At 43.4% G+C, this 25276-nt stretch overlaps 1 protein-coding gene across 2 annotated transcripts in view; it reads right to left on the bottom strand.

Annotated features, from left to right (window-relative positions):
* npas1 (neuronal PAS domain protein 1) overlaps positions 1-25276 on the bottom strand; it is a 366892-nt gene that overhangs the window by 247631 nt on the left and 93985 nt on the right. For both annotated transcript variants that reach the window (XM_039768048.1, XM_039768049.1), the window contains one exon: positions 10096-10328. In XM_039768048.1, coding sequence (XP_039623982.1) covers positions 10096-10328 — 233 coding nt within the window. The remainder of the gene's footprint in view (positions 1-10095; positions 10329-25276) is intronic.

The following is a 25276-nucleotide window of genomic DNA, read 5'->3' as shown; positions in this document are numbered from 1 at the left end:
AGGGCTCAGAAACACTTCCGGGTCAAGGAGTATAAAGGACTGTGGGAAATCCCAGACGGACGAGCTGAGTTGGGAGGCAGGGTGGCTAAGCGTCTGGGAGTGGAGGATTGGTTTATCGATTATTGTGTATTTGTTTGAGTATTGTGGAGAGGAGCGTGCTTTGTGCACATTATTATTATAATAAATAACTTTTATCTGGTGTCTGACGAGTGGTCTGAGGGTACAAGGGAGCGAGAAAGCCCTAAACTGTCACAATGGTAAGTAGAAAACATGAGTGCTGAATTGTCATAGACACAAAAATGATAGGCTAAAACAATAGATGCAGTAATACTCCAACAATAACAAACACCAACAGCAATAATTAGACATATATAAACAAAAGACCATTGTGTGTGAGTGTGTGTGGAGCAGTCTGCTCTGCCCACACTCAACCACAGCCACTAGATGGCGCATGCATGCACTTTTACATTCTGGAGCACTTGCGTGCACCTCACTTCTCACTACAGAAGACTTGCAAACACCGCCACATAACAATGACGTCATACTAATGACACAGATGAAAAAGGGAATGTCGAAAGGAATCAAATGCCGCGGCTCAACAACGTGCAAGTGAAACACCTAAGCAATGAAGGGCAAGGCTTGATGTTTTCACTAGAAACATTACCTATCTGGAGGTATTTTCTACAAGACAAACATTAATAGGACTACATACAGCTAAGATATACAATACAATACAATACAATTTATTTTTTGTATAGCCCAAAGTCACACAAGAAGTGCCGCAATGGGCTTTAACAGGCCCTGCCTCTTGACAGCCCCCCAGCCTTGACTCTCTAAGAAGACAAGAAAAAACTCCCAAAAAAACCTTGTAGGGAAAAAATGGAAGAAACCTTAGGAAAGGCAGTTCAAAGAGAGACCCCTTTCCAGGTAGGTTGGGGGTGCAGTAGGTGTCAAACAAAGGGGGTCAATACAATACAATCCACAGAACAGAACAAATCCTCAATACAGTATAAAAATAAAACATTTACAGGTATGGAGCAGAATTTAACAGTAGATGATATCCCATAATATGATTTGGATTTGTTCAGAGTCCTGGAGACTTCAACCATCAAGCTACCTCTCCCATTTGGCCATTCCACAGCGGAAACAGTGCTGGGCCAGCCAATCCAATGAAAGGACCCCTCTACACCACGATTCCTGCGATCCTCCATCAGAGATGACTTTACCTTAGGCGGGCAAAACAACTTGGTAGGGGGGCAGTGCCACCAAGTGCCACATTTGAGTACCGAGAAGAGAAACAGAACAGGTGAGGATTAGTAACAAATTATAGCTATCATATGACTTATGTTTTAGTGCTAATGACTAACAACAGAGATGCAGTCTGCACAGTAAATCAGCAGCTCTAGTCAGGGTGTGCTAAACTGAAGTAGTGAGTCTTTTAAAGCTGAGACCGAAGGGGCTTCTCTTATAGTAGCAGGCAGACCACTCCACAGTTTAGGGGGGTCCTGTAACTAAAAGCTTGACCTCCCATTGTTATTTTATTAATCCTTGGAATCCTAAGATCTTGAGATCTTAATGTGTGCTCAGGTTTGTAAGTCATGATAAGTTCAGACACTTAAGGCAGACCTTGGCCATTTAATGCTTTATATGTTAAAAGGAGGATTTTAAAATCTGCCCTAAACTTAACCGGGAGCCAGTGTAAGGATTTAAGAACTGGAGTTACGTGTTTGTATTTTCTTGTTATTGTAATGGTTCTTGCATTTTGGATTAACTGGAGGCTGTATAAAGAACAGTTTGAACAGCCAGTGAACACCGCATTGCAGTAGTCAATCCTACTAGAAATAAATACATCAATTAATTTCTCAGAATCCTGTTTATTTAGAAAGCACCTTAATTTCCCAACATTTCAAAGATGGAAGAAACACGATTTAGACAACTTTGTAATATGTGCTTTAAATGACATACTAGAGTCAAAGATAACTCCAAGATTGCAGTAAAATTAATGAGTTAAATGATAACAGAACATGGTTGTGATCAGCGTCATTGCCGGCAATAATTAACATCTCTGTTTTATCGGTGTTTAAAGACAGGTAGCTCTCATCCATCCACTCCTTTAATTTACTAATACAACTAATTAAAGACAATGTCGGAGAAACTTGATTTGATCTAAATGAAAGGTATAACTGGGTGTCATCTGTATACGAGTGAAAATTAACATTATGGTATCACCGGTGTCTTCTTACGAAAACCAGTGAAAGAGCAAGCACAAGGGGCTCCACGTCCTCTGCCTTGAGTCATTCTGAAGAGTCAGTAGATGCATCTCCAAGTTCCCGAATATAATAAAACTGCTAGGGAGTCTTCAGGCTGTGTTTTGTCCTGAAAACCACATGCAACTTATGATAATTAATGAGAACATGAGGGCAACCATTAAGAAGGGTATTAGAGTGGCTAAAATACAGTTGGAGAGGAATATAGCAGATAAGAAGAAAGAAAGAGAGACTCTTTCAGTATTTTAGTAGTAAAAGAACAGTCAAGGAGGAGGTGAAGTGCATCAGAAAGAGTAAAGGGGAATTAAAAGATACAGATAATGCATTTTTCTGAGGTCTTCACAAGTGAAGAAGTGGATAACCTCAGAGCAGTAACAGGGATTACTAAGGAGGTACTGAGGGATTTAGAAATTGTGGAGGAAGAAGTGCTGCTGAGATTAAATAGGCTGAAATCAAACAAATCACCAGGACCAGATAATATTTATCCTTGAGTTCTTAAGGAGGCTAGTGAGTACAGATATAAAATCTTGACACATATTTTTAGGAAGTCATTGCACACTGGAGAGATTCTGAAGGACTGGAAAATGGCAAATATCATCCCATTTATCGGAGCTGGCTGTGACCCGGCCAGGACGCTCAGGAGGAACGGAGTTGGGCTTACGCCTTCCCCAGACCATGTGGGGGCGACAACTCTGGTACCATTGGGGGCCACGGGTACAGAGCTTTGAAACTCAACCCTGTAGGGGCCCGTGGTCACCGCCAGGGGGCGCCCCTATGCCTTTGGAGCCCTGGAAGAGGAGCAGGGACACCCGGAGTGCTTCCGGGGATGCAGCCAGCACTTCCGCCACACTGGGGCGTGTCAGTGGAAGATTGACGGGACACACCTGGAGCACATCCGGGTGATTATAAAAGGGGCTGCCTCCCTTCATATGATGGCTAGAGTCGGGTGGAAGAGGACAAGGTCTCCGGAGGAGGCAAGGAGGTGGCTTGAAGGAAGAGAAGGCGTTGTGTGTTGGCCAGGGCTTTTGGGGACTTGTAGGGGTTTGTGTGGCACTTTTTTGTAAATATAATTGTAAATAAACGTGTTGTGGGTGACATGAACGTGTCTGCCTGTCTGTGTCCGGTTCGGCTACCACACATTATATAAAAAGGGTGACAGGGCAGATCAAAGCAACTATAGGCCAGTAAGTTTAATGTGAATCACAGGAAGATTAATGGAAGGAATTGTTAAGGACAAGATTGAGCAGCACATGGCAAGAACAGGAGTCATTCTGAACAGTCAGCATGGAGTCAGAAGAGGAAGGTCGTGTTTTACTAACATGCTGGAATTCTATGCAGAAACAACAAAAGAATACGATCAAAGTGGAGCTTATGAGATTATTATTTATCTGAACTTTCAGAGAGCATTTGATGAGGTGCCACATGAGAGGTTTGGCATCAAATTAAAAGAAGTGGCAGTTCAGGGTGATGTTTTCAGATGGCTGCAGAATTGGCTCAGGAAACAGAGGTGCAATATGGTGCAAGGAACCTTATCAGAACTGGCTGACGTTAGGAGTGGTTCCTAGCAGGGGTCAGTGCTGGGGTCACTGCTATGGTCAACATATATAAATGATTTAGATAGGAATATAAGTAAGAAGCTGGTTAAGTTAACAGACGATACCAAGATAGGTGGATTAGCAGATAATTTGGAATCCGTTATGTGATTACAGAGGGACTTGAACAGCAGACAGGCTTGGGCAGATTTGTGGCAGATGAAATTTAATGTCAGTAAATGTAAAGAATTACACATAAGAAGTAAAAATGTGAGGTTTGAATACACAATGGGAGGTCTGAAAATCAAGATCACACCTCATGAAAGGATTTAGGAATCAAAGTAGACTCAGCTTCCCAACAGTGTCCAGAAGCCATTAAGATGGCTAACAGAGAGAGAGAGAGAGAGGCTAGGAGCAGGCACTGATACAGTGCATTGCTGCACCCACCACATGACAAACCAACTCTGGATCCAGATTAGCACCCGAGTGCAGCCATGCAATGGGTGATACCCCAGCACCACACACCACACTAGTTCAGATGGAGTGGAACACTGTGAGGTTTTTTTTATGGTGGCTGGAGTGCCAATTCTGCCACCAACCCCCAAGTTTTTCCCTGCAGCTTGGCGGGCCTACTTGCAGGGATGGATGCAGATTAACATCATACTCAGGACGGAGCAATTGCAGGTTAAGGGAGAAGGGTGTCTGCAGAACACTGAACAGAGTGGGTGGATTTCAAGTATTGGAAGTGTATTACAGTGGGCGGTTTCAAAGCGTTGTTCTGATTGGCTAAAATAAGCACTGGGTGGATTTCAAGAGGAGTAGGCTGGTCCCATTGGAGTTTCTGTTTGGCTAAAACGACAACTGGGCGGATTTCAAGATGAGTATCTGATTGGCTGTGTGACGGGACTTCTTATCATACAGGATGAAGAATCTTAGTCTGGATGCGTGCAGCACAGCGTGCAGAAACAATGGCAGCGGATCGGATGCAGTACATGACCCAGTGTAATTTGCCTGCTTTGTTCTGCATTAAGCGGTACAGTTTCAATTTATAAACACACACATCCACACGCGACCTGAGCACGCTTTTTTGTAATCAACCTACCATTCTTCCGGATGTCAATGTCAGATATGCTGCACGTTACATTTATTCTCGTCACTGGGCACCTTGCTAGTAGCGGGTTGGACCCCCTTTTACCGTATACAGTGACACTGCAAGTCCCCATTTCAGTTGAATTAAACATTGAAATCACACAGCACAGACTTGGCATGAAAAACAACGTATAAACCACAACCAAGGCAGGTAAAAGTTAATAAAATTGACAATCATGTAAAAGATAAAAATATAAAGTGCTTAAAATTGTACGGTGTAATGAGTGCCAAATTACAGCAGCCAGTACATGTATTATGAACAAGATTTATGAGTATGGATATTAAAGACGTTAAAAGTTATTATTGAACGACTGGAATTCTGTTTGAAATAAGCTGTTCGGCAGTCTGTTAGTGTGTATTTTGACTGACCTTATGTATTCCTGAGGGCAGAGGTTCAAAGTCTTGATGACCGGGATGAGACGTGTACTTGATGATATTCTTTGCTCTGCTATGGTACCAGGTGTTGGCAATGTCCTCGAGTGAGGGAGCCATTTCCACTTGAAATTAATAAAGTATCTATCTATCTATCTATCTATCTATCTATCTATCTATCTATCTATCTATCTATCTATCTATCTATCTATCTATCTATCTATCTATCTATCTATCTATTATATAGTGCCTTTCATTTCTATCTATCTATCTATCTATCTATCTATCTATCTATCTATCTATCTATCTATCTATCTATCTATCTATCTATCTATATTTAAGCCCTTGAACTAAACTGGCAAGCCTAATAAAATCACAAAATGCAATGTGTATTAAATTGTATATGTGTATACAATTCAAAGTGTAAAGATTAGCTCTAAACATTTACCCATGATTCCCGTTTACCATATCCTCACTAATATATACAAATAATTAATTATTCCCATCAGCCACTCCATAATGCCCAATGACAGTCTGACTATGAGTATAATCTTCTGCTCATAGATGGCAGTGAATGAGAGGCCATTGTAAGGCCATTTGAGAGATACTTAGATTTTGAATTAAATCAGCCTTCTCTGATGCAGTCAAAGTCTACTGTTGCAGCCCTGTTGCCATGAAAGTCAGGACATTAATATGATGTGGACACGAGGGGGCGCTCCAGCTCCCCAAACACCAAACACAAGCAGGCTCGGACATAAGTACAGGAGACAAAGAGTCTTTTATTGTGGTAATCTCTTTAAAGCAAGCATTTCCCACCACAGCCACAAGTACAGTAAGCACAATATAGCACACAGCAACTCTTTTCTTCCTTCTTTCCATCTATCACTGCCTCCTCCACTCCTCCTCCCCAGCACTGTCCTCCTCTTCCTCCTGATTCTGCTCATCAATGTAAGGCAGGTAGTTTCGTTTATCCAGCACCCGGAAGTGCCGCCAGTGACATGAAGCTGCAGCCCTGAATAACTTCCTAGTGAAGTCAGAGCCGAATAGAGTAGGGACTCCCAAATCCCGCGGCTCTCCCTGGCAGCACCCATGGGACCCAAAAGGGCTGTTCCCCAGAACTACAATACCTGGCATGTCTTGTGGGCACCCATGCATGGATCCCAGCTTGGGTTCACTGCCATCTAGCATTCTGGGGGAGACGATGCCATAAAGAAGCTGTCTACCCCTGTCCTTCCATTGCGAGGGCGTCCCAGGATGGTAAGGACAATGGCCATCCCTCACAATGGCTAACAAGAAAAAACTAACTGAAAGTGAAATATTCTGTTCTGTGATACCACACTGATTTTACATTCAGCTTTCAGTCATTACCCACTATTCACACGTGTTACTAATGAATATTTGTTTGTATTTGGCACTACAGGCATGGAGGTGATTTACAAGATAACTCATAAATAGTGTCTGCTTACAGATTGTCTAATTAAAGTTAGAATATATGTAGCAATCGATATGGAATATAAAATAATTTTGAACTAAAATAAATAGCCAGTTTCCCCATTTTGGGCCTAGTCAATCCACAGCCTGCAGGTAGTAGTTAGAAGCTTGCTGGCTTGTGGTAAAACCAGTTTAATAAAAAAAACCAAAAAAAACGCTAGGTCTACTTGAAAATTAATATTCTAGAATGGCTTCAGAAAAAAACTGATCCACCAAGAGAATACAGGGTCACGGGGGTCTGCCGGAGCCAATCCCAGCCAACACAGGGCACAAGGCAGGAACCAATCCTGGGCAGGGTGCCAACCTACCGCAGGACACACACAAACACACCAATCACACACTAGGGCCAATTTAGAATCGGCAATCCACCTAACCTGCATGTCTTTGGATTGTGGGAGGAAACCGGAGCGCCCAGAGGAAACCTACGCAGACACGGGAGAACATGCAAACTCCACGCAGGGAGGACCCGGGAAGCGAACCCGGATCTCCTAACTGCGAGGCAGCAGCGCTACCACGTGCCACCATCGAAACATAATCAATTTTTAATTTGAGAATTTATTAACAAACAATAGGAAAAAGCAAAAATAGCAATCAATGCACAAAGAAAAACATAAAAAGGATTTGCCTACAAGACAACCTGAAATGAACGAGTCCCAGTACACAACATCAAGTGTCAAAGAAGACAGGGGTTGGCTGGCATCCTGCCCGGGATGGATGGTTCCTTATCCAAACATGATACCTTTATATTAGAAGGATGGAAGGAGACCCCCTCCTGGAGCCGTGTGCTCCCCCAGTCTGACAAGTGGCAGCCGCTCTCTGGTGGCTCTCCCATATACACTCCTGCAGGGCTTCAGGGGAATTGGAGTTCCAATAGGAAGCCCTGCTGGGTCTCATGGGAGCCACCAGAGGGAGCTGTGGGGAGGAGGTTTCCTCCTCTTAGGGAAGTTCCTCCTGACTCAGAAGTGCTTTCTCGAATCAATGTGGTGACATTGTAAGTACTCCCGGGTCTGGCATAAAGGAAGCCAATCCTCCGTATTTCAGTTGATTCAGAGACTTTCTGTAATGCTACTTGTGCAACGTTCAGAGAAGCCAGTGAGAGAAATATGGCCACAATAAATCATTTGTTTGCAGCACCTGTGGTGGTTTTTGGGGTGCTGCAGTGCCCCCCTACTCGTCAGACAAGATAAATCCAAGGACAAGTAAGAAAAATCCAATCTATATGTATAATTCACTAAGGGCACGCAAGACAGTGAGCGCAAGCAAGACAGAGCCCCACCCGCCAACTCTAAGACCATGGGATACGTTCGACAGAGCCCCGCCCGCCAACTCTAACCCTCCTACCGTGTCATGGGATACGCACAACAGAGCCACGCACGGCAACTGTAACCGTCCTCCCGAGTCCAGCGTCGCTCTTGAGGCACGCAACAACTCACCAAACACAGCCTCAGTCGCTTTCAATTCATATGTTCAATTCATCATAATAACTATTCATGGTGGCTGTAAAATCCGTACTGACCCCTACTCTCTTTTCTGTTTCTTTTTCCGGTTTCAAAGCTTCATGGTGCTCCAACAATGATGGATGGATTAAAAGGCAGAAGTCTACGTGACCATCATCATCAAGCCCTTCCGTGAGAACCCTAAATCCAAAGAGGACTGTTTCATTTATGTGAGGTAGAATGCCCAGAGGGGACTGGTCAAGGGGTCTCATGGTCTGGAATCCCTACAGACTTTATTTTTTCTCCAGCCGTCTGGAGTTTTTTTGTTTTTTCTGTCCCCCCTGGCCATTGAACCTTACTCTTATTCGATGTTAATTAATTTTGATTTATTTTGTTTTCTTATTGTGTCTTTTATTTTTCTATTCTTTATTATGTAAAGCACTTTGAGCTACTGTTTGTATGAAAATGTGCTATATAAATAAATGTTGTTGTTGTTGTTGCTTTCGTCTGTGCAAAAGTCCACATGCACCTCTGAGCCACGTTGACTTTACACCGCACGCAAGACAGAGAGCCACCATCGCCAACTCATAGAGCCCAGCCCGCCAACTCTAACTAAGGGCAAGCAATACAGAGAACCATGCCCGCCTACTCACAGAGCCCCGCCCACCAACACTAAGACCATGGGATACGCACGCATTTAGTGTATAAATGGATATAAATAATTGCATGTAAACGATTCGCCAAAATCTGTTGTATGTAAATGATACTGTTTAAAACGTTATTGTTTTTTCATCAGAAAACCCGGTTTTCACATCTACCTGTATTCGTTTTTCATTTTAGTTTAGTTTTAGTTTTTAATTAGTGTATTAATTTTAGTTTAAATGGCACTTTTGCCACTTGCAATAGGGCAGACGTGCTGACTTATCGTGTCGACTGGGCAACACAGTGAATGCGGCGTCTATCTATATATGTCTATGTTTTCCATACCCTGCTACAGGAAGGTACTCTCTTGACCATTGGCATTGGTTTCGCTCCTTGCTATTTTCATTATACTGCGACGGTGGTTTCCTAAGCCTTTGTTATACTGAATTCCTTTCTCACCTTTTTCCGTTCCTATTCTTACACCACCGTATGCTACGGCGGGCTTTGGCTAGTAAACTATAAAACACAAGAAAAGCAATACTCACAAATGAAATGTACACCATTCAGTGATCCACTACTGGGTCCTTCTCTCTCTGACCTGAATATAAAGGCAGAAGGAGGAGCCAGCAACAGTGACATCAGGGTGAACCCGCCCTTTTGGAGCTCCACCCACAGAACTCAAGGAATGGTGGAACATTTAAAGACACAGCAGTCAAATACTACATAACAGACAAACAGAAGATGCACATAAGCAGTGAATAAATTCCAGCTGAAACATAACATTAACCATCAAGGAGGGAGTTTACCATCAAAACGAACTCAACCTGCATGTCTGTGTGAGATGAGAGGAATACTGCAGTTAAAAAGGGTGAAAATGCAAACTCCACATGGAAAACAACCTGGCATCTTTGAGGAAGTAGTGCTAACCACTGAGCCACCATGCTGCCCATTATTATAATGATATACAGCACATTGCAATATTGTTCACGCTTGCTTCCTGTCTTGTGACTTGTGATGACAGGATCCTCAACCAAGGATCTGCTTTAACTGGTTCAAAAATGGAGAGATCAATGAAATACTCAAATATGCAATCGAACATCCTTTTTGAAGACATCTTGTTCTGGAAAAACTAGCTTTAAAACCCAAAGGAGAAAGCACAATCTGCATTCCTCGAAAACAAAAAGGAAGAAGAAGAATCATGATTACCTTTGTTTTGCCTCCCCTCCATTTGTGGACTCCAAGGTGGGTCGCCTTGACTAGAAAATTCCCTCATTCTCAGGTAGCTGATGGTCAGACGAATGACAGAAGCCTTATCCAGCTGACTAGTGATGGCCCCCGGTAAGGGCAGCATCTTGGCCAACTCAAAGAACTCAAAGTTCTCTTTTCCTCGGCGTGAGCGGGCTGCATTTCGGGATTTCTCCTTCCTCAGGGACTGCAGACTACAAGGAGTGAAAGAAAAGACATGGTTGTCATGCATATCTCTAAAGTATACATAGGACACAAAAATGGAGTACAAGATGGGAGGGGGGTAATTTGTGACAGACGGGTACCAGCAAGAGTGAAAGGGAAGGTCTACAAGATGGTAGTCGAGACCACCTATGGTACCTATACACCTATGACCAGAAAACAGGAGACAGAGCTGGAGGTGGCAGAGATAAAGATGCTAAGATTGGCACTGGGTGTGACGATGATGGACAGGATTAGAAATGAGGACATTTGAGGGTCAGATAAGGTGGGATAGTTTGGAGACAAAATCAGAGAGGTGTTGGTTTGGACATGTGCAGAGGAGAGATGAGGGGTATATTGGGAGAAGGATGCTAAGGATAGAGCTGCCAGGGAAGAGGAGAAGAGGAAGGCCTAAGAGAAGGTTTATGGATGTGATGAGAGAGGACATGCAGGTGATGGGTATAACAGAGCAAAATGACGAGGACAGGAAGATATGGAAGAAGATGATCTGCTGTGGTGACCCCTAACGGGAGCAGCCGAAAAAGAAGAAGAAGAAGAAGATTATGAGGCAGCAAGTAATATTGCCCCTTCTCTCAAAGTGGTCCCAAGTTGAATTGCCACAAGTGATTTCTGTGTGCTATTTGAATGCTCTTTCCATTGTGGCGGATGGGGACACCGCGACAGTGGAAGGACCAGGGAAGAGAACTCCCTCGAAACACTAGATGGCAGCCCCCCTGGGTTGTAGTAGTGGCTCAGTCTCACACAGGGATCCTTGGGAATTGAAGTTGTGAGCAGCCCTGCTGGGTTCAATGGGCACTGCCAGGGGGCGCTGCAGGAACTGTTGGGCTCTTTGCTGCAGCACTTTCGCCACACTGGAATAAGGGTATCAAGCACCTGGAGCACCTCCGGGTGCCGTTTTAAAGGAGTCAGCAGCCACTACTCCAGGAGCCAGAGTCAGGAGGAAGAAGGAAGAGGGAAGAAGCTTGCGAGGAGGAGTGAAGGTGGAAGGAAAGAAGGAAAAGGACTGTCGTAGTCAATTTTTGGTGCTGTATTGTGTTGTGTTCTGGGGTTCGAGGAAAAGCGCTTCCCACGTGAATAAAGAGTGCTGTGTGCTGCACCTGCGTCTCTGCCTGCCTGTGTCACGGTTGGGGGTTGGCTGTACACACCCCAGGTTTCCACAGCATGTTCACATAGGCTTCTTCTCATCGACAAAAGACATGCTTTTAGGTGATTGGTGAATGTCGATTGCCTTCAATATTAATTATATGGGGTAAGAAATATTTTGGACTATTATTTTTGAATCAACTTGTTATGTTGTTTTTTATTATCTTGGTCCTGATGTGTTTGTGCTCTGCAAATTTGTTGTTAGCAAGGACGGGCATTTTTGGGGAAGTCACGATGTGTGATGTCATGATTGCTACAGTCATTTAAAGATGGTGGAGTCTACATGTCCTCCCATTGTCTGCATGGGTCTCTTCCGGGTGCTCCAGCTTCCTCCCACAGTCCAAAGACATGCAGGTTAGGTGGATTGACAATGCTGAATTGTCCTTAGTGTGTGCTTCGCGTGGGGGTGTGTGTATGCCCTGCGGTGGGCTGGCACCCTGCCCAAGGATTTGTCCCTGACTTGTGCCTTGTGCTGGCTGGGATTGGCTCCAGCAGACCCCCGTGACCCTGCAGTTAGGATATAGCAGGTTGGATAATGGATGGTTGGATGGATGGACATGTATAACATGGATGTTTTCTGTTGAAGAACTGACAAAGAAATCACTAAGAAATTGTTAAAAAAATATATATATAATAGGAAGTAATATGAAAATACATTCATCTATCCATCCATATTCCAACCCGCTATATCCTAACTACAGGGTCTCGGGGGTTAGCTGAAGCCAATCCAAGCGCACAAAGCAGCAAACAAACACACACACTAGGGACAATTTAGGAGCAGCAATGCGCCTCACCTGCATGTCTTTGGACTGTGGGAGGAAATCCATGCAGACACAAGGAGAACATGCAAACTCCGCACAGGGAGGACCCGGGAAGCAAACCGGGTCTCCTAACTGTGAGGCAGCAGCGCTACCCACTGCGCCACTGTGCTGCTCTATGAAAATACAACAAATACAATTTTGAAAAAATATAAGAGACTTGCTATTCATAAATATAAAATAACTTTAATGATAGCTTTTTCTGTAATATTTTAATCATTTTGATGATCAAATTTGATTTGATGGAGGATCGCAGGAATCATGGGAAAAAGGGGTCCTTTCATCGGATTGGCTGGCCGAGCAAGGTTTCAGCCGTGGAATGGCCAAATGGGGAGGCAGCTTGATGGATGAGGTCTCCAGGACTCTAAAAATATCCAAATCTTATTATGTGATATCATCTACTTTTAAATTCGGCTCCGTACTTCTAAATTTTTTATTTTTATACTGTATTGAGGATTTGTTCTGTTCTGTGTATTGTATTGTATTGTATTGACCCCCTTCTTTTGACACCCACTGCACACCCAACCTACCTGGAAAGGGGTCTCTCTTTGAACTGCCTTTCCCGAGGTTTCTTCCATTTTTCCCTACAAGGTTTTTTTTGGGAGTTTTTCCTTGTCTTCTCAGAGAGTCAAGGCTGGGGGGCTGTCAAAAAGCCGGGCCTGTTAAAGTCCATTGCGGCACTTCCTGTGTGATTTTGGGCTATACAAAAATAAATTGTATTGTATTGTAATGCATTTTATATTTTTGTTATATTGTAAAATTTTATAATTTTGATGATTTTTTTTTATAATTCATATTATTTTAATGGTAAAAATGATTTCTAAGTATAAAAACCAAAGCTGGTTGTAAAATCATAATTTAAAGGGTTCTTCTCCATCCTTTCTATGTTTATATAAATATATACTGTAAATGTCTCTTTAAAAAATAAAATTATTTTGTTTATTTTTTTCTATAATTTTTAACAGTGAATTTCTGTTTTTTCATTTTATAAATTGTTTACCGTACCTAAATTCTCGAATTGCCCCCTTAAAATTCAAATTGCCCCATGTTGAGAATCACTGCCCTAGACACAACTACACAACACAGTCTGGGGCTCAAATACTAGAATTGTATTCTTTTTACATTCCACTATTCTTCCAATTCTCTTCCTTAATAATTTAATCAGTAAAATAATCTTTATACCTCCTTCCACACCTTCCGTGAAGCCTCATCCACGCTCCTCCCTGACTGGGCTGAGGAGGCCAAGATTAACCTCAACCAAAATGACTGCTCATGATCCAAAACATAGAAGCTCATCTGTCAAGCACTGTGGAGGTAGCATCATGGCTTGGGCTTACATGGCGGTTGCTGGAAGAGGCTCACTAATCTTTATTGAAGACTAGCCGTCCCCCATGGCTTGGCCTGTATAGTAATGAAACAGGACAAGAGGCAAGGTTCACTCCAAAACGTGGCCAGAAGTAGAGTGATTCGAACTGAGGCCGTCGCATGAGTGAGGAGGGCCCTGCCCGGCTCCCCACTCCTGACATCACGCTTCCTCCTCTCGTCGGCCTGCAGCCTCTGTCTCAGATTAGCGCGAATATATCGCTACCACAAGTAAACTATGATATTTAGCGCAATAAGAGAAGTCACAAAATCAACTGAAATGTTCAAGCAAATCATAGAAAAAAAAAACAATCTAAATCCGTTACATAGTTCTCTCTCAAGCAGACAGTCATATATACAGACAGACAAACAAATGCTGGATTTTATATATTGCCACACACGCGAGTAAGAGTCAACTAAAGGCAATCACAATTCCGTGTCTGACCAGGGGGCGGCGGGGTGCACTAACTGTCTTTCTTGATCCCTTGCAGACCATTCTCGAGAAATTCCACAGGGTTCCAGCACCTTTGATGACATCACATCCACTTCCTGTACCGTTGTCACTGATGATGTCACTTTCCTGTCATGCCTCTGATGACGTCACTTCCAGTCCTGCCTTTGATGATTTCACTTCCGGTCTTGTCTCTGATGACATCACCTACGGTCCCGCCTCTGATGATGTCACTTCTACTTCCGGCCACGATGACGTGTCTTCCTACACTGGCCTTTAAAGCCACCATTTTGAATCAATATTGCAGTTCTATTTTGGAGTCAGTCGAGTGAACAACTCACAGCCTTTAAAATACTGTTTTGCTGCCAAGGCACATTATACGGATGGCTGCCCCAAACTTTATGATGTCTTAGTTTCATTCTTGTCACAATATATAGAGATGTAACTCATGATGGGAGCAGCCGTCTTTGTAAAATCTGACAGTTTACAATGAAATGTATTTAACACAATCGAGAGGGACTTCATCATGCAGTAAAGGTAAAGATACTAAACACAATGGCAACTCAACAAAAGACTTTGTCTGGGAGAAAAAGTGGAAAGTTTTAGGTGGGCCCAGTCAATCATCAGACCTTAACCCGACTGAGCATGAAGAGGGAACCGAAGGTAAAAAAAAATGAAAACAAAAACCTGAAACAACAACAACGGCCACTGTTTTGGGAGTTTCTTCACAGCTATCCCAGTCATCAACTCTTGGCGTCTATTTTGGTTGATGTCTGCTGCTCACTCTGCCACTGGTTTCTTTCTTTTTCAGAACATTCTAGATGGTTGTAATGGGTATGTCTTGGTTTGATTTGTCTTCTTTTCTCAGTTTCACAATGGCTTGCTCTTATTATTGGTAGGGGTTTGATACTGATATCCCCCTCTAGCTGGCATTATCAGAAGTGCTCTTGGAACTTATTGGAACTTCAAATTAACAACATTTAAACAAACATAGGAGTTGTCTTTTGGAACTGTGACAGCATACACCATGCAACTGGGCTGCAACGGCTTTAGTAGTCGCAGTGACACAAATCCAGATAGAGTCTTTAGTGTTAAAGTCCTTAAGAAACATATTCATTATACTGAGAAAGAAGGTAAAAATAAAAGGCCTTCTGTTAGAGCCCACAAGGGCTTGCTTCATTCACTTAATTCTACAGAGAGAGTCCACTAGCTTCTTATAAACCAATTGTGAACGCTGGCCCTGGCACAGACAGACGGACAGCATATTTTCACCCACACACCGTTTATTTATAATAATGGTATTTACAGTTTTTGCTCACGTGCACCCCCAGTGCCTTCTTGCACCGATTTCCCCAATGTCCAGGCCCACAGTCTCTGTGCCTTCCTGGCCGCCTCCCGTCCTCTCTCTCTCTCTCCAGCTCTGTCTGCTTCCTCCCAACATCCACCAATCACTGGAGGGAGGCGGCCCCTTATATAATGCTCCCGGATGAGCCCCAGGTGTTCCCGGTATCCCCTCCTTAGCCACGCCCCATCGTGGCGGAAGTGTCGGCTGTCCTCCTGGCAGCTCTCCGGGCGCCACATAAAGTCTTCCCCCCAGCACTTCCTGGTGTGGCGGAAGTGCTGGGCTCCAGGGACAATTAGGCACTGGGGCGCCGCCTGGCGGTGGCCACGGGTCCCTACAGGGCTGGGCTTCAAAGCCCCCTACCCAAGGCCCCCTGCATAACCAGGATGGACACCCCCACTCGGTCTGGAGGAGGCACAAGCCCTCCTCTTGTCCTCCAAGGCGTCCCGGCCGGGCTCAAGCCCCGGCCGAGGACCACACGGGATAAACCGGCATTGGGGCGCCGCCTAGCGGTGACCACGGGCCACTACAGGGTAGGGCTTCCATGCCCTCGACCCGTGGCCCCCAACAGAACCAGGACGGACGCCCCCTCGCGGTCTGGAGGAGGCACAAGCCCTCCTCACGTCCTCCCGGCCGGGGACCACACAATACATGTACCACATTATCAGAATTAAAGAAACAAACTAAAAATATTTAGTAAGCTCAGCTATCAGACTTTATCAACTGCCAGACAGTGTTCAGAAGCCATTAAAAAGGCTAACAGAATGTCAGGTTATATAGCGCCTTGATGTGTGGAGTACAAGTCACAGGAGGTTCTGCTCAAGCTTTATAACACACTGGTGAGACCTCATCTGGAGTACTGGGTGCAGTTTTGGTCTCCAGGCTACAAAATGGACATAGCAGCACAAGAAAAGGTCCAGAGAAGAGCGACAAGGCTGATTCAGGGCTACAGGGGATTAGTTATGAGAAAAGATTAAAAGAGCTGAGCCTTTAGAGTTTAAACAAAAGAAGATGAAGAGGAGACCTGAGTGAAGTGTTTAAAATTATGTAGGGAATTTGTTCAGTGGGTCGAGACGGTGACTTTAAAATGAGTTCATCAAGAACACGGGGACACAGTTGGAAACTTGTGAAGGGGAAATTTCACATAAACATTAGGAAGTTTGTCTTCACACAGAGAACCACAGACACCTGGAATAAGAGACCAAGTAGTGTGGTAGACAGGAGGACTTCAGGGACTTTCAAAACTCGACTTGATGTTATTTTGGAAGAATTAAGTGGATAAAATTTTGTTTGGCTAAATGTTCTATTTTCATCTAAATTATTCTAATATTCTAATGTTGTTATTTAAAGTAGACTGCCAACTGTGATTTACCCCATATTTAGCAGTCAATGTGTTAAAGCAAAAACAGTGGTCTATTAATAAAGATGGAAATGACAGTCAAATGTCTAATGGCTAAGTAGGAGTCCAAATGAAATTAAACCAAAAGTCAAAATAAGACTGCGGTGGGCTGACACCCTGCCTGGGGTTTGTTTCTTGCCTTGCGCCCTGTGTTGGCTTGGATTGGCTCCAGCAGACCCCCGTGACCCTGTAGTTAGGATATAGCGGGTTGGATGATGGATGGATGGATGGATGGAGTCAAAATAAGAGTCTCTTTAAATTAATTAACTCTTTTTAGGTGGGCACCAACAAATATCAACATGAAAGGGTAGAAGGCTAAATCTCAAGAAAAATCACCTACAGAGACCACAAGATAAATGGAGTCGCACATATTTCAGGCATTCATTTTTCATACAGAATTGCTTCAAATGCCAGCACTTGCTCTCAAAAAAAAAGTTTTGTGTGTTGCTGATGACTGAGATTCTGCAATTTTAAACTGTCAAAATAGCAAGAATTATAGGAATGCTGAGATGTAGCTTCAGCAGAGCAACTGTTTATGCTAGAGAATCTAGAGTGTTTTATTCAGTAGCGGGGCAAAATGTAGCAAATGTCCAAAAAAAGTCATAAACCATGAAGTAACAACACTGTAGCCAAAGCCAAACAGCGAGACAAAAATAAATAACATGAACAAGTAGAAACTAGGAATTCTTATAAGAAAAAGATTTTTAAAACTAAAGCGTGAACAACATAAAAGGTTTTTCAATCCGTAAACTCAGATTAGGATGTGACATTTGTAAGCAACTTTCAGTCCCATTCAGTCATTACTCACAAACACCAAAGGCACACCTCTAAAAACATGGGAGCTATTCTAGCAAGCAGTGAACAAGATGGCATGGATGAGAGTCAAAGTAAAATTTAAAAAGGTTTCAAATTAAAAAATGACAGATTCAAAATCTCCAGCACAAACACCTCCAAATTAAAATACCAGATCCCAAAATTTGAACAAATGCAGAAAAAAAAATAAAAAATAGTTTAATGTAAGAGAAAAATATATTTATTATGAAATGCCAACTCATAAAACTTCAAAAAAAGTCTGCCTCAAAGCTGCAGTGAGGCTTAGCAACATTATGAGCCTTACCGTAAACTCAAGAAGTAGGCTTGTGGCCTGCACAGTGGCCAGAAAAGGAGTTAAGGCTTTTATCTCTCTATTATAATGAAAAATCCTTCAACGCAACAAGACTTTTTTGAGACGAGACTTTTTAGAAGAGGGATTTTTTGAAGTCCTGCGAGATGAGACTTTTTCCTTGAGATTTTTCAAGTCACGCCCTCCTCTCAAACATTTTCAAACAAGACCACAGTCCTGTAGCACCGAGAAATGAGGAAGTCAAACGATTTAACGCCAAAAATGATGATCGGTTACCAACAAATTGGTTAAATGGGTCCATAAATGTTGATCGGTCGCATGGCAAATTGGTTAAATGCGTATCAGTAGACTATGCTGAGACAGTTGGTAGTGATGGAGCGTCCGGTCTTCAACTGCACAAATTACTGTAGAAAGAAGGATGTATCCAACAAAGGTAATGTAGTACATCTTCAGGGGATCACATTAGACAACAAAGGAGATCTCGATATGCCATTCGTGTTAAAACGCTCACAGTTTCCTGTTAGATTAACTTTTGCAATCTATTCGCTTTCGGGGTGATGATTGACCTCCAAGGTTATTCCTCTTCTTATTTTTATTTTATTTTATTGTAGAATCAACTCTCAGCAGCAGCCAGCAGGGCACCGTGCATACGGGCTCCGTTCCCATTCCCTACCACCTTCACTGTCACCTCCCCTACTTCTTCATATCTTAAATCATTCTTAAACCTTCAATCTGCCTCAAGTACCGGCTTAAGTGAAAAATTAAGGAAAATGTACTAAGTTATTGCAACACAAACACCGACTTAATCAGTTTAAACGTGAAAAGATGCTGACGAAAGAAGAGAAGAAGCGGGCCGCTAGGGTGGAGAAAAGAAGAAGAGCTGCTCAGGAAGCAGCAAGCACATCAACCTCTGAGCAAACGAATGGTAAACGTACAGAGAAAGAGGAGGAAAACTATAAGTCAAGGGTATTGTGTACTGATCGGGGCACTTAAGAGACTGAGCGAGAAGTCTGAGTGTCTGGGCTTGTGAGTGCCCTGATAAAAACCAAGATCCAGGCCTTTAGTGACCTCTTGGGCACGGCCATCAGCAGTGTGTCTGTCTGTGGAAAGAGTGTCGACCTGTCGAGATTTTTACTTACCTTGGCAGTGACATTCATGTCTCTGGTGACTCTTCAGTAAAGTCAGTAGACGGATTGGGATAGCATGGGGGGGTCATGAGGTAACTGGAATGTTCTGTGTGGCACTCCCGATATCTATGCTAAAAGGACGAAGGTCCAAGTCTTTAGAGTCCTGGTGCTTCCTGTTTGCGAGACATGGATGCTATCCCAGTGACCTGAGATTAAGACTGGACTCCCTCACTACTGTGTCTCTCCGGAAAATCTTTGGGTACTGCTGGTTTGACTTTGTGTTGCTCATGGAGTCCTGAATGAGGCACACTACCTGCATAGTTCTGGCACTACGGCCATGTGGCACGTTTCCCCTCATTGTTGGGGACCCGAGTAGCTGGACCAGGCCACAAGGGGTCGCCCACGTAATACATGGCTGCGGCAGATAGAGGGTCACTTCCGGAGGGTGGGACTGGACCGCGTGTCTGCCTCGGGGTTGCCAACCGGGATCCCGAGTTGTTTCGTCATGTAGTGAGTGCGGCAACGCGCTGTGCCAGTGCATGCTCCCCGACTTGACTTGTATTCACTACATGTTATCGTGCAGTGCACCGTTACTGGTAAATCCATAATTAACATAATGCAACAAAGCAATATTTTCAGAATACTAAAATGTAAACAAAAACACATTCAATTTCAAGGGCCCAAAAGTGCCATGAGTAATAAAAAAAATGTATTTTCCAGGAAATTAAATTAATTCTGCGGTGGGCTGGCACCCTGCCTGGGGTTTGTTTCCTGCCTTGCACCCTGTGTTGGCTGGGATTGGCTCCAGCAGACCCTCGTGACCCTGTAGTTAGGATATAGCGGGTTGGAAAATGGATAGATGGATGGATGGAATAAGTTTCTAATAAGAGAATTATTTTTCTTTTTTTTTATTGGAGGTCAAAAAATAATATTAAATAATAATGAATACTTTTGTAGTTTCTCTACAAAAGTCCTACCAGTCTGTAGCTGCTGGAGAGTAACGCGGGATCAAGCATGGGTCAAACGTATGCCAAAAAAAATCTCTTAGTCCAGAAGTTTGTTTTAAAAGATTTTGTGAAACTTCAAAGCAAACAGCACACAAGAAAAAAAGAAAAAGGTTGGTACACACATAGAACAAAAGGCAAAAAAAAAATTGAAAACTTAGTTTTTCTTGTCAAACTTCGGTTGTTTCTATATTTAAAGATGCTTTCCAGTACACTCTAAACGTACGCCACTGCACATTCAATAGAGCATGTTGTGTTACATACTAATGGACACATTAAGCACAGTTCAAAACCATGTGCCCTCCATGCCTTACCCATGGCAAGGCAGGTCACCAATTGAGACTAGTCTATGGTCAGAGAGACACGAAATTGTCACAATATACCAATTCAATTCAGTTGTAAGACCCTCTCATAGACTATGCACCAATATATAGGCAAACATTTAATATGACTTAAATAACTAGCACTTGGCTCTTACACAGTCTAATACCAGGTGCTTGAAGTTTGAACGTATTACGAGAAGACACACAAGCAACCCTGAATGAAACACACCTCACATCTGTAAGAGTGACTGAGACTAAACCACCAGCACTGGCATCCTGTCAGCCGTCATGGTCTTTCCAAGTACACCTTGAAACAGTCCACAAATGGATGTTTGAGGCACCGCTGGGTGTTGGTGAGCAGGACTGTACAGCTCTAACACCATCATTAAATTTGCTGACACCACAGCGGTGGTGGGTCTCATCTACAATTGAGCCAGTTTATAGAATGTTGATATGGCAATCGGCAGATTGTTGCAAGTGGAACAATCTTTCTCTTAACATGGACAAGACCAAAGAGATGATCAGTGACTTCAGGGAGGCCCATGTGGACCACACCAAAACTGCACATCGAGGGTGGAATTGGACAAGAGCCCCAAATTCCCTTGTGTTCACCTCGTCCTTGACCTTACTTCGTCAATTAACACCATCTCTATAGCCAAGAAGGACCAGCAGCACCACCATCTCCTTTGGTGGCTAAGGAGGGCAAGCCTATCTCCTCCCATTCTTAACAAATTCCACATGGGCACCATCAAGAGCTTTCTGACCAGCTGCGTCATCGTCTGGTTTGGGACCTGCAGTGTCTCTGACTGGATAGGACACACAGAAGCAAAGGTCCTTGGGACCTCTACCTTCCACATTCATCTGGCAGAAGGTAAGGTGTCATCTGAACCAGTTCTTCCTGGTTCTGCAACAGTTTGTACCCCTTGGGTGTCTACACTCTAACCTTTGTGTTGCCTCCTGCTCCTCAGATCTGCTCCTAGTCATTTATTTAGATGATTCACAGGATAATAGAGTTCTCTAGTTGCCTGATCAGCCACAACATTCAAAGCATTAACAGGAGAAGTGAAAAACATTGATCATCTCGTTAAAATGGCACCTGCTAAGGGGTGGGACATTTTAGTCAGCAAGTGAATAGTAAATTCTTGAAGGTGAGGTGTTGGAAGCAGGAACAAATTGGCAAACATAAGGATCTGAGTGACTCTGACAAGGGCCAAACTGTTATGGTTAGACGACCCGGTCCGAGGGTCTCCAAAATAGCAGGACTTGTGGGGTGTTCCCGGTGCGCAGTGGTTAGTACTTACCAAAAATGGTCCAAGGAAGTACAACTGGCAAACTGGTGACAGGGTCACTGACACCAAAGGCTCACTGATGCTTGTGCGAAGTAAAGGCTAGACCATTTAGTTACTGTAGCACAAATTACTGAAAAACATAATAGTAGCCATTAAAGAAAGGAGTCAGAGCACACAGTGCATTACAGCCTGCTGCGTAGCCACGGACCGGTCATAGTACCCATGCTGACCCCTGTTCACCACTGGAAATGCCTACAAGGAGCATCAGAACTGCACCATGGGGCAATGGAAGAAGTTGATATGATCTAATGAACCACTTTTTGTAGATGGCCAGGTACGTGTGTGTCATTTCTCTGGGGAAGAGATGGCAGCAGGATGCACTATGGGGAAAATGCAAGCTGATGGAGTCAGAATGATGCTCTGTGTAATGTTCTGCTGAGAAACCTTGGGTTCCGACATTCACGGAGATGTTAATTTGACACGTACCACCCATCTAAATATTGTGGCAGATCACGTACCCCGCTTCATGGCAACGATTTTTCTTGAAGGCACTGGCCTCTTTCAGCAGGATAAGCACCCTGCCACACTGCAAAAATTGTTCAAGAATGGTTTGAGGAACATTAAGGTCTTGACATGGCCTACAAATTTCAACCGATCAAGCATTTCTAGGATGTGTTGAGAAAAACAAGTCCTATCCATGGAGGCCCCACCTCACAACTTGATGGACTTAACACTAGAATTACCAGAGCCTACAAAAAAACTCACCTTAAATCCCTTCGTACCTCTCCGTCAGCGTCTTTTGTCTTGTAAATGTATCGATAAGCCCAAGCAGCAAGCAAGTTCATTTTCAAATAATATTAGTGCAACAATGTTTTCTGATTGGTACTATTCAGGTCATAAAATAATTTCTTTAAAATGTCCCATATATTTGTCGTTTTCTTTTTTGCCCGGTGCTTGTGCTACAACAAGCTTGACTTGGTGGTGATCAACACGCATGTACTGTACAAGGCATGCATGGGGGCCACTGAGAAAAGAGAGCGTTCATGGCTCACCTTACAGAAGAATTTTGTCATCGCTTCTTACAAGAAGAGGCAATGGATAAAGCAAAAGAGGATGCAACATCGACAAGCTTCTGTTCCAAGACCACCGCTTCTCCCAGCCCCTTCAGTGTAATAGGAACGACAACATAGAGAGAAGTGTGTACATTGCATGAGATACACATGTCGTAAATGCAGGAAGGACAGTCCTTGAGTGTGTGGGAACTGTTAACATTTGAATCTGATGATTGTATATAGCGTGGAACTGACCTCTCTGTACTATTGTTTCCTCTGCATGTCCTGGAGTACAAAAGAAACACCATGCACCCAAAATGTGGAGACTGTATGGGCAAGATCGGAAAAAAAATAAACGCGGTAACTGATTACAAGCGCAAGAAGGCATGCGAATGAATATGAATAGTATGAATAATGTTGCATCAGTGCCACAATGTTTTCTGAAATTTACTATACAGGTCATAAAATGAGTTATTCCAAACATCATGTATACCTATGTCTCTGTTTTTTAGTCAGTGTGGCTTTGTCATTATGGACCATAAGGTGCATACTAATTCAGCATGAGCAGGAACATGGTGAGATACGAAGAAGGCAGATTCAGCAGCGTTTTTGTGTCAAGCTTTTATCCCTCCAGATGAGAGAATTTCCAGTTCCATTGTCTCAAAACACCACTCACATCTACAGTTATTCCCAGTTTCAGATCAAAAGTAACCTGGTCAGATCTGGGGCGGGGAGAATAAAAGTAAAAAAAAGCTAACTTTTACAAGTACTATAAATTTTCACCGCCTGTTACAAACACAAATCAAATGTATGTTTTTACTGCTTCACCACGGAAGCTGTCGTATTGCACTTGTACCATTTGTGAAAGTGTTTATTTGATATTGGTCATCAGCCTTCACACATTATACAATTCATGTCTACATTTTGTCATTTATTACTAAAAAAATAAAAAATATATTTCTGTTTTAACGATGTGTTTACATAGATTGTTGTAGACACAGAACAGACATGAAATTATTTCCCCTTACAGCTCACTCCCAGATAATCAAGGCAGGAACTTGGAGAACGTCTTGCCCATTCTGCAGCAGTGGCAGTGATGGTATAGCAGGAAGCTTGCTGCTTGGGCTTATCAACACATTTACAAGACAAAAGTCGCAGACGGAGAGGTGCGAAGAGATTTAAAGGGAGCCGGATTTACGTGTTTTTTCGTAGGCTCTGGTAATTCTAGTGTTAAAGGTTAGTGGTAAAGGCTAATATTTTGGTGCCAGATACCACCTTCAGAGGTCTTGTGGAGTCCAGGCCTCGCCGGTCAGTGTTGTATTGGTGGCACAAGGGGGTTCTACACAATATTAGGCAGGTAGTTTGAATGTTATATGTTACACTAGCTGCGGTGGGCTGGCACCCTGCCTGGGGTTTATTTCCTGCTTTGCGCCCTGCGCCTTGGCTGGGATTGGCTCCAGCAGACCCCCATAACCCTGTAGTTAGGATATAGCGGGTTGGAATAATGGATAGATGGATGGATGTTACACTAGGGAATGTTATTTCATACCGCTGTATGCTACAATGGATGGTATGACAATAAAGTCACTAGAACTTGAACTTAAAGCCCATCTCTGTTACCTCAGATGCAAGTTAGAAACCAACCCTGCAAAGGATGCCAGGGTTCCTTACACTACCACACATCACATTTCATTCTGCATAAGAGAAATGAGGTGCTGAACCCATCCCTGCAGCTTCAGGTGCACAGCAGGAGCAAACCCTGCATGAGATGCCAGTCAGTCCACAAGGCTCCTTACGTTGCAGCCATGCTAAACTGAATCACTTTCAGAAGGCCATCAAAACTGACAAAAAGCCAAGAAAACTTTTTGAAGCATCCTTGAGAAGCTACACACAGCTCCCTTCGAGCACCGTGATCACAATGCAATTGGCGTGGAATCCCATTTTCAAAGCTCAGTAAGTAACATGAAGACCCTGACTGATCATCCCAGGATTAAGCGCTCTAATTACTCTTTTCAAAGGGCTGACTTTAACAGTGACAGACAGCGAGAATGGCTCAATACCTCCAGGAATAAAAAAAAAGAGAGAGAGAAAAAGAAAAAAAAAGTGAAGAATCACTCTTCCCAAAAGAAGCAAAGTCTCTCCCTGGTGGGTCAAGGGTTTAGGCCGTCAAGATCAGACAAGCTTCTCTTAACAAAAATGGTGTGTAATTACATGGAAAGTGGGGTTGAACTCCTTGTGGACACGCAGCCGGCAACTCCTGAGGATTGAGTTCAGTGAACTGAGTAGTTGATATTTCAATAGGCCCCGTTAGACCCCCCTCTGAGGAGAAGGCCAGCTTTCAGGTAGCATGATAAAGGCCAGCTCTGCGACCGGCTGCTAAAGCATGGTCAGGCTTCATCGGCACGGACGTGATTAAGCGAGAATTAGCAGTCCAAACCCCCAAATGATAGAAAACCACGCATTAGATCTTTGGAAACTGCTCGCAGA

This window comes from Polypterus senegalus, chromosome 11 (assembly GCF_016835505.1).
Source record: "Polypterus senegalus isolate Bchr_013 chromosome 11, ASM1683550v1, whole genome shotgun sequence".
In the NCBI taxonomy this organism is placed as follows: Eukaryota; Metazoa; Chordata; class Cladistia; order Polypteriformes; family Polypteridae; genus Polypterus; species Polypterus senegalus.
The sequence above is the reverse complement of the archived record's forward strand: the minus strand, read 5'-3'. Positions and strand labels throughout refer to the sequence as shown.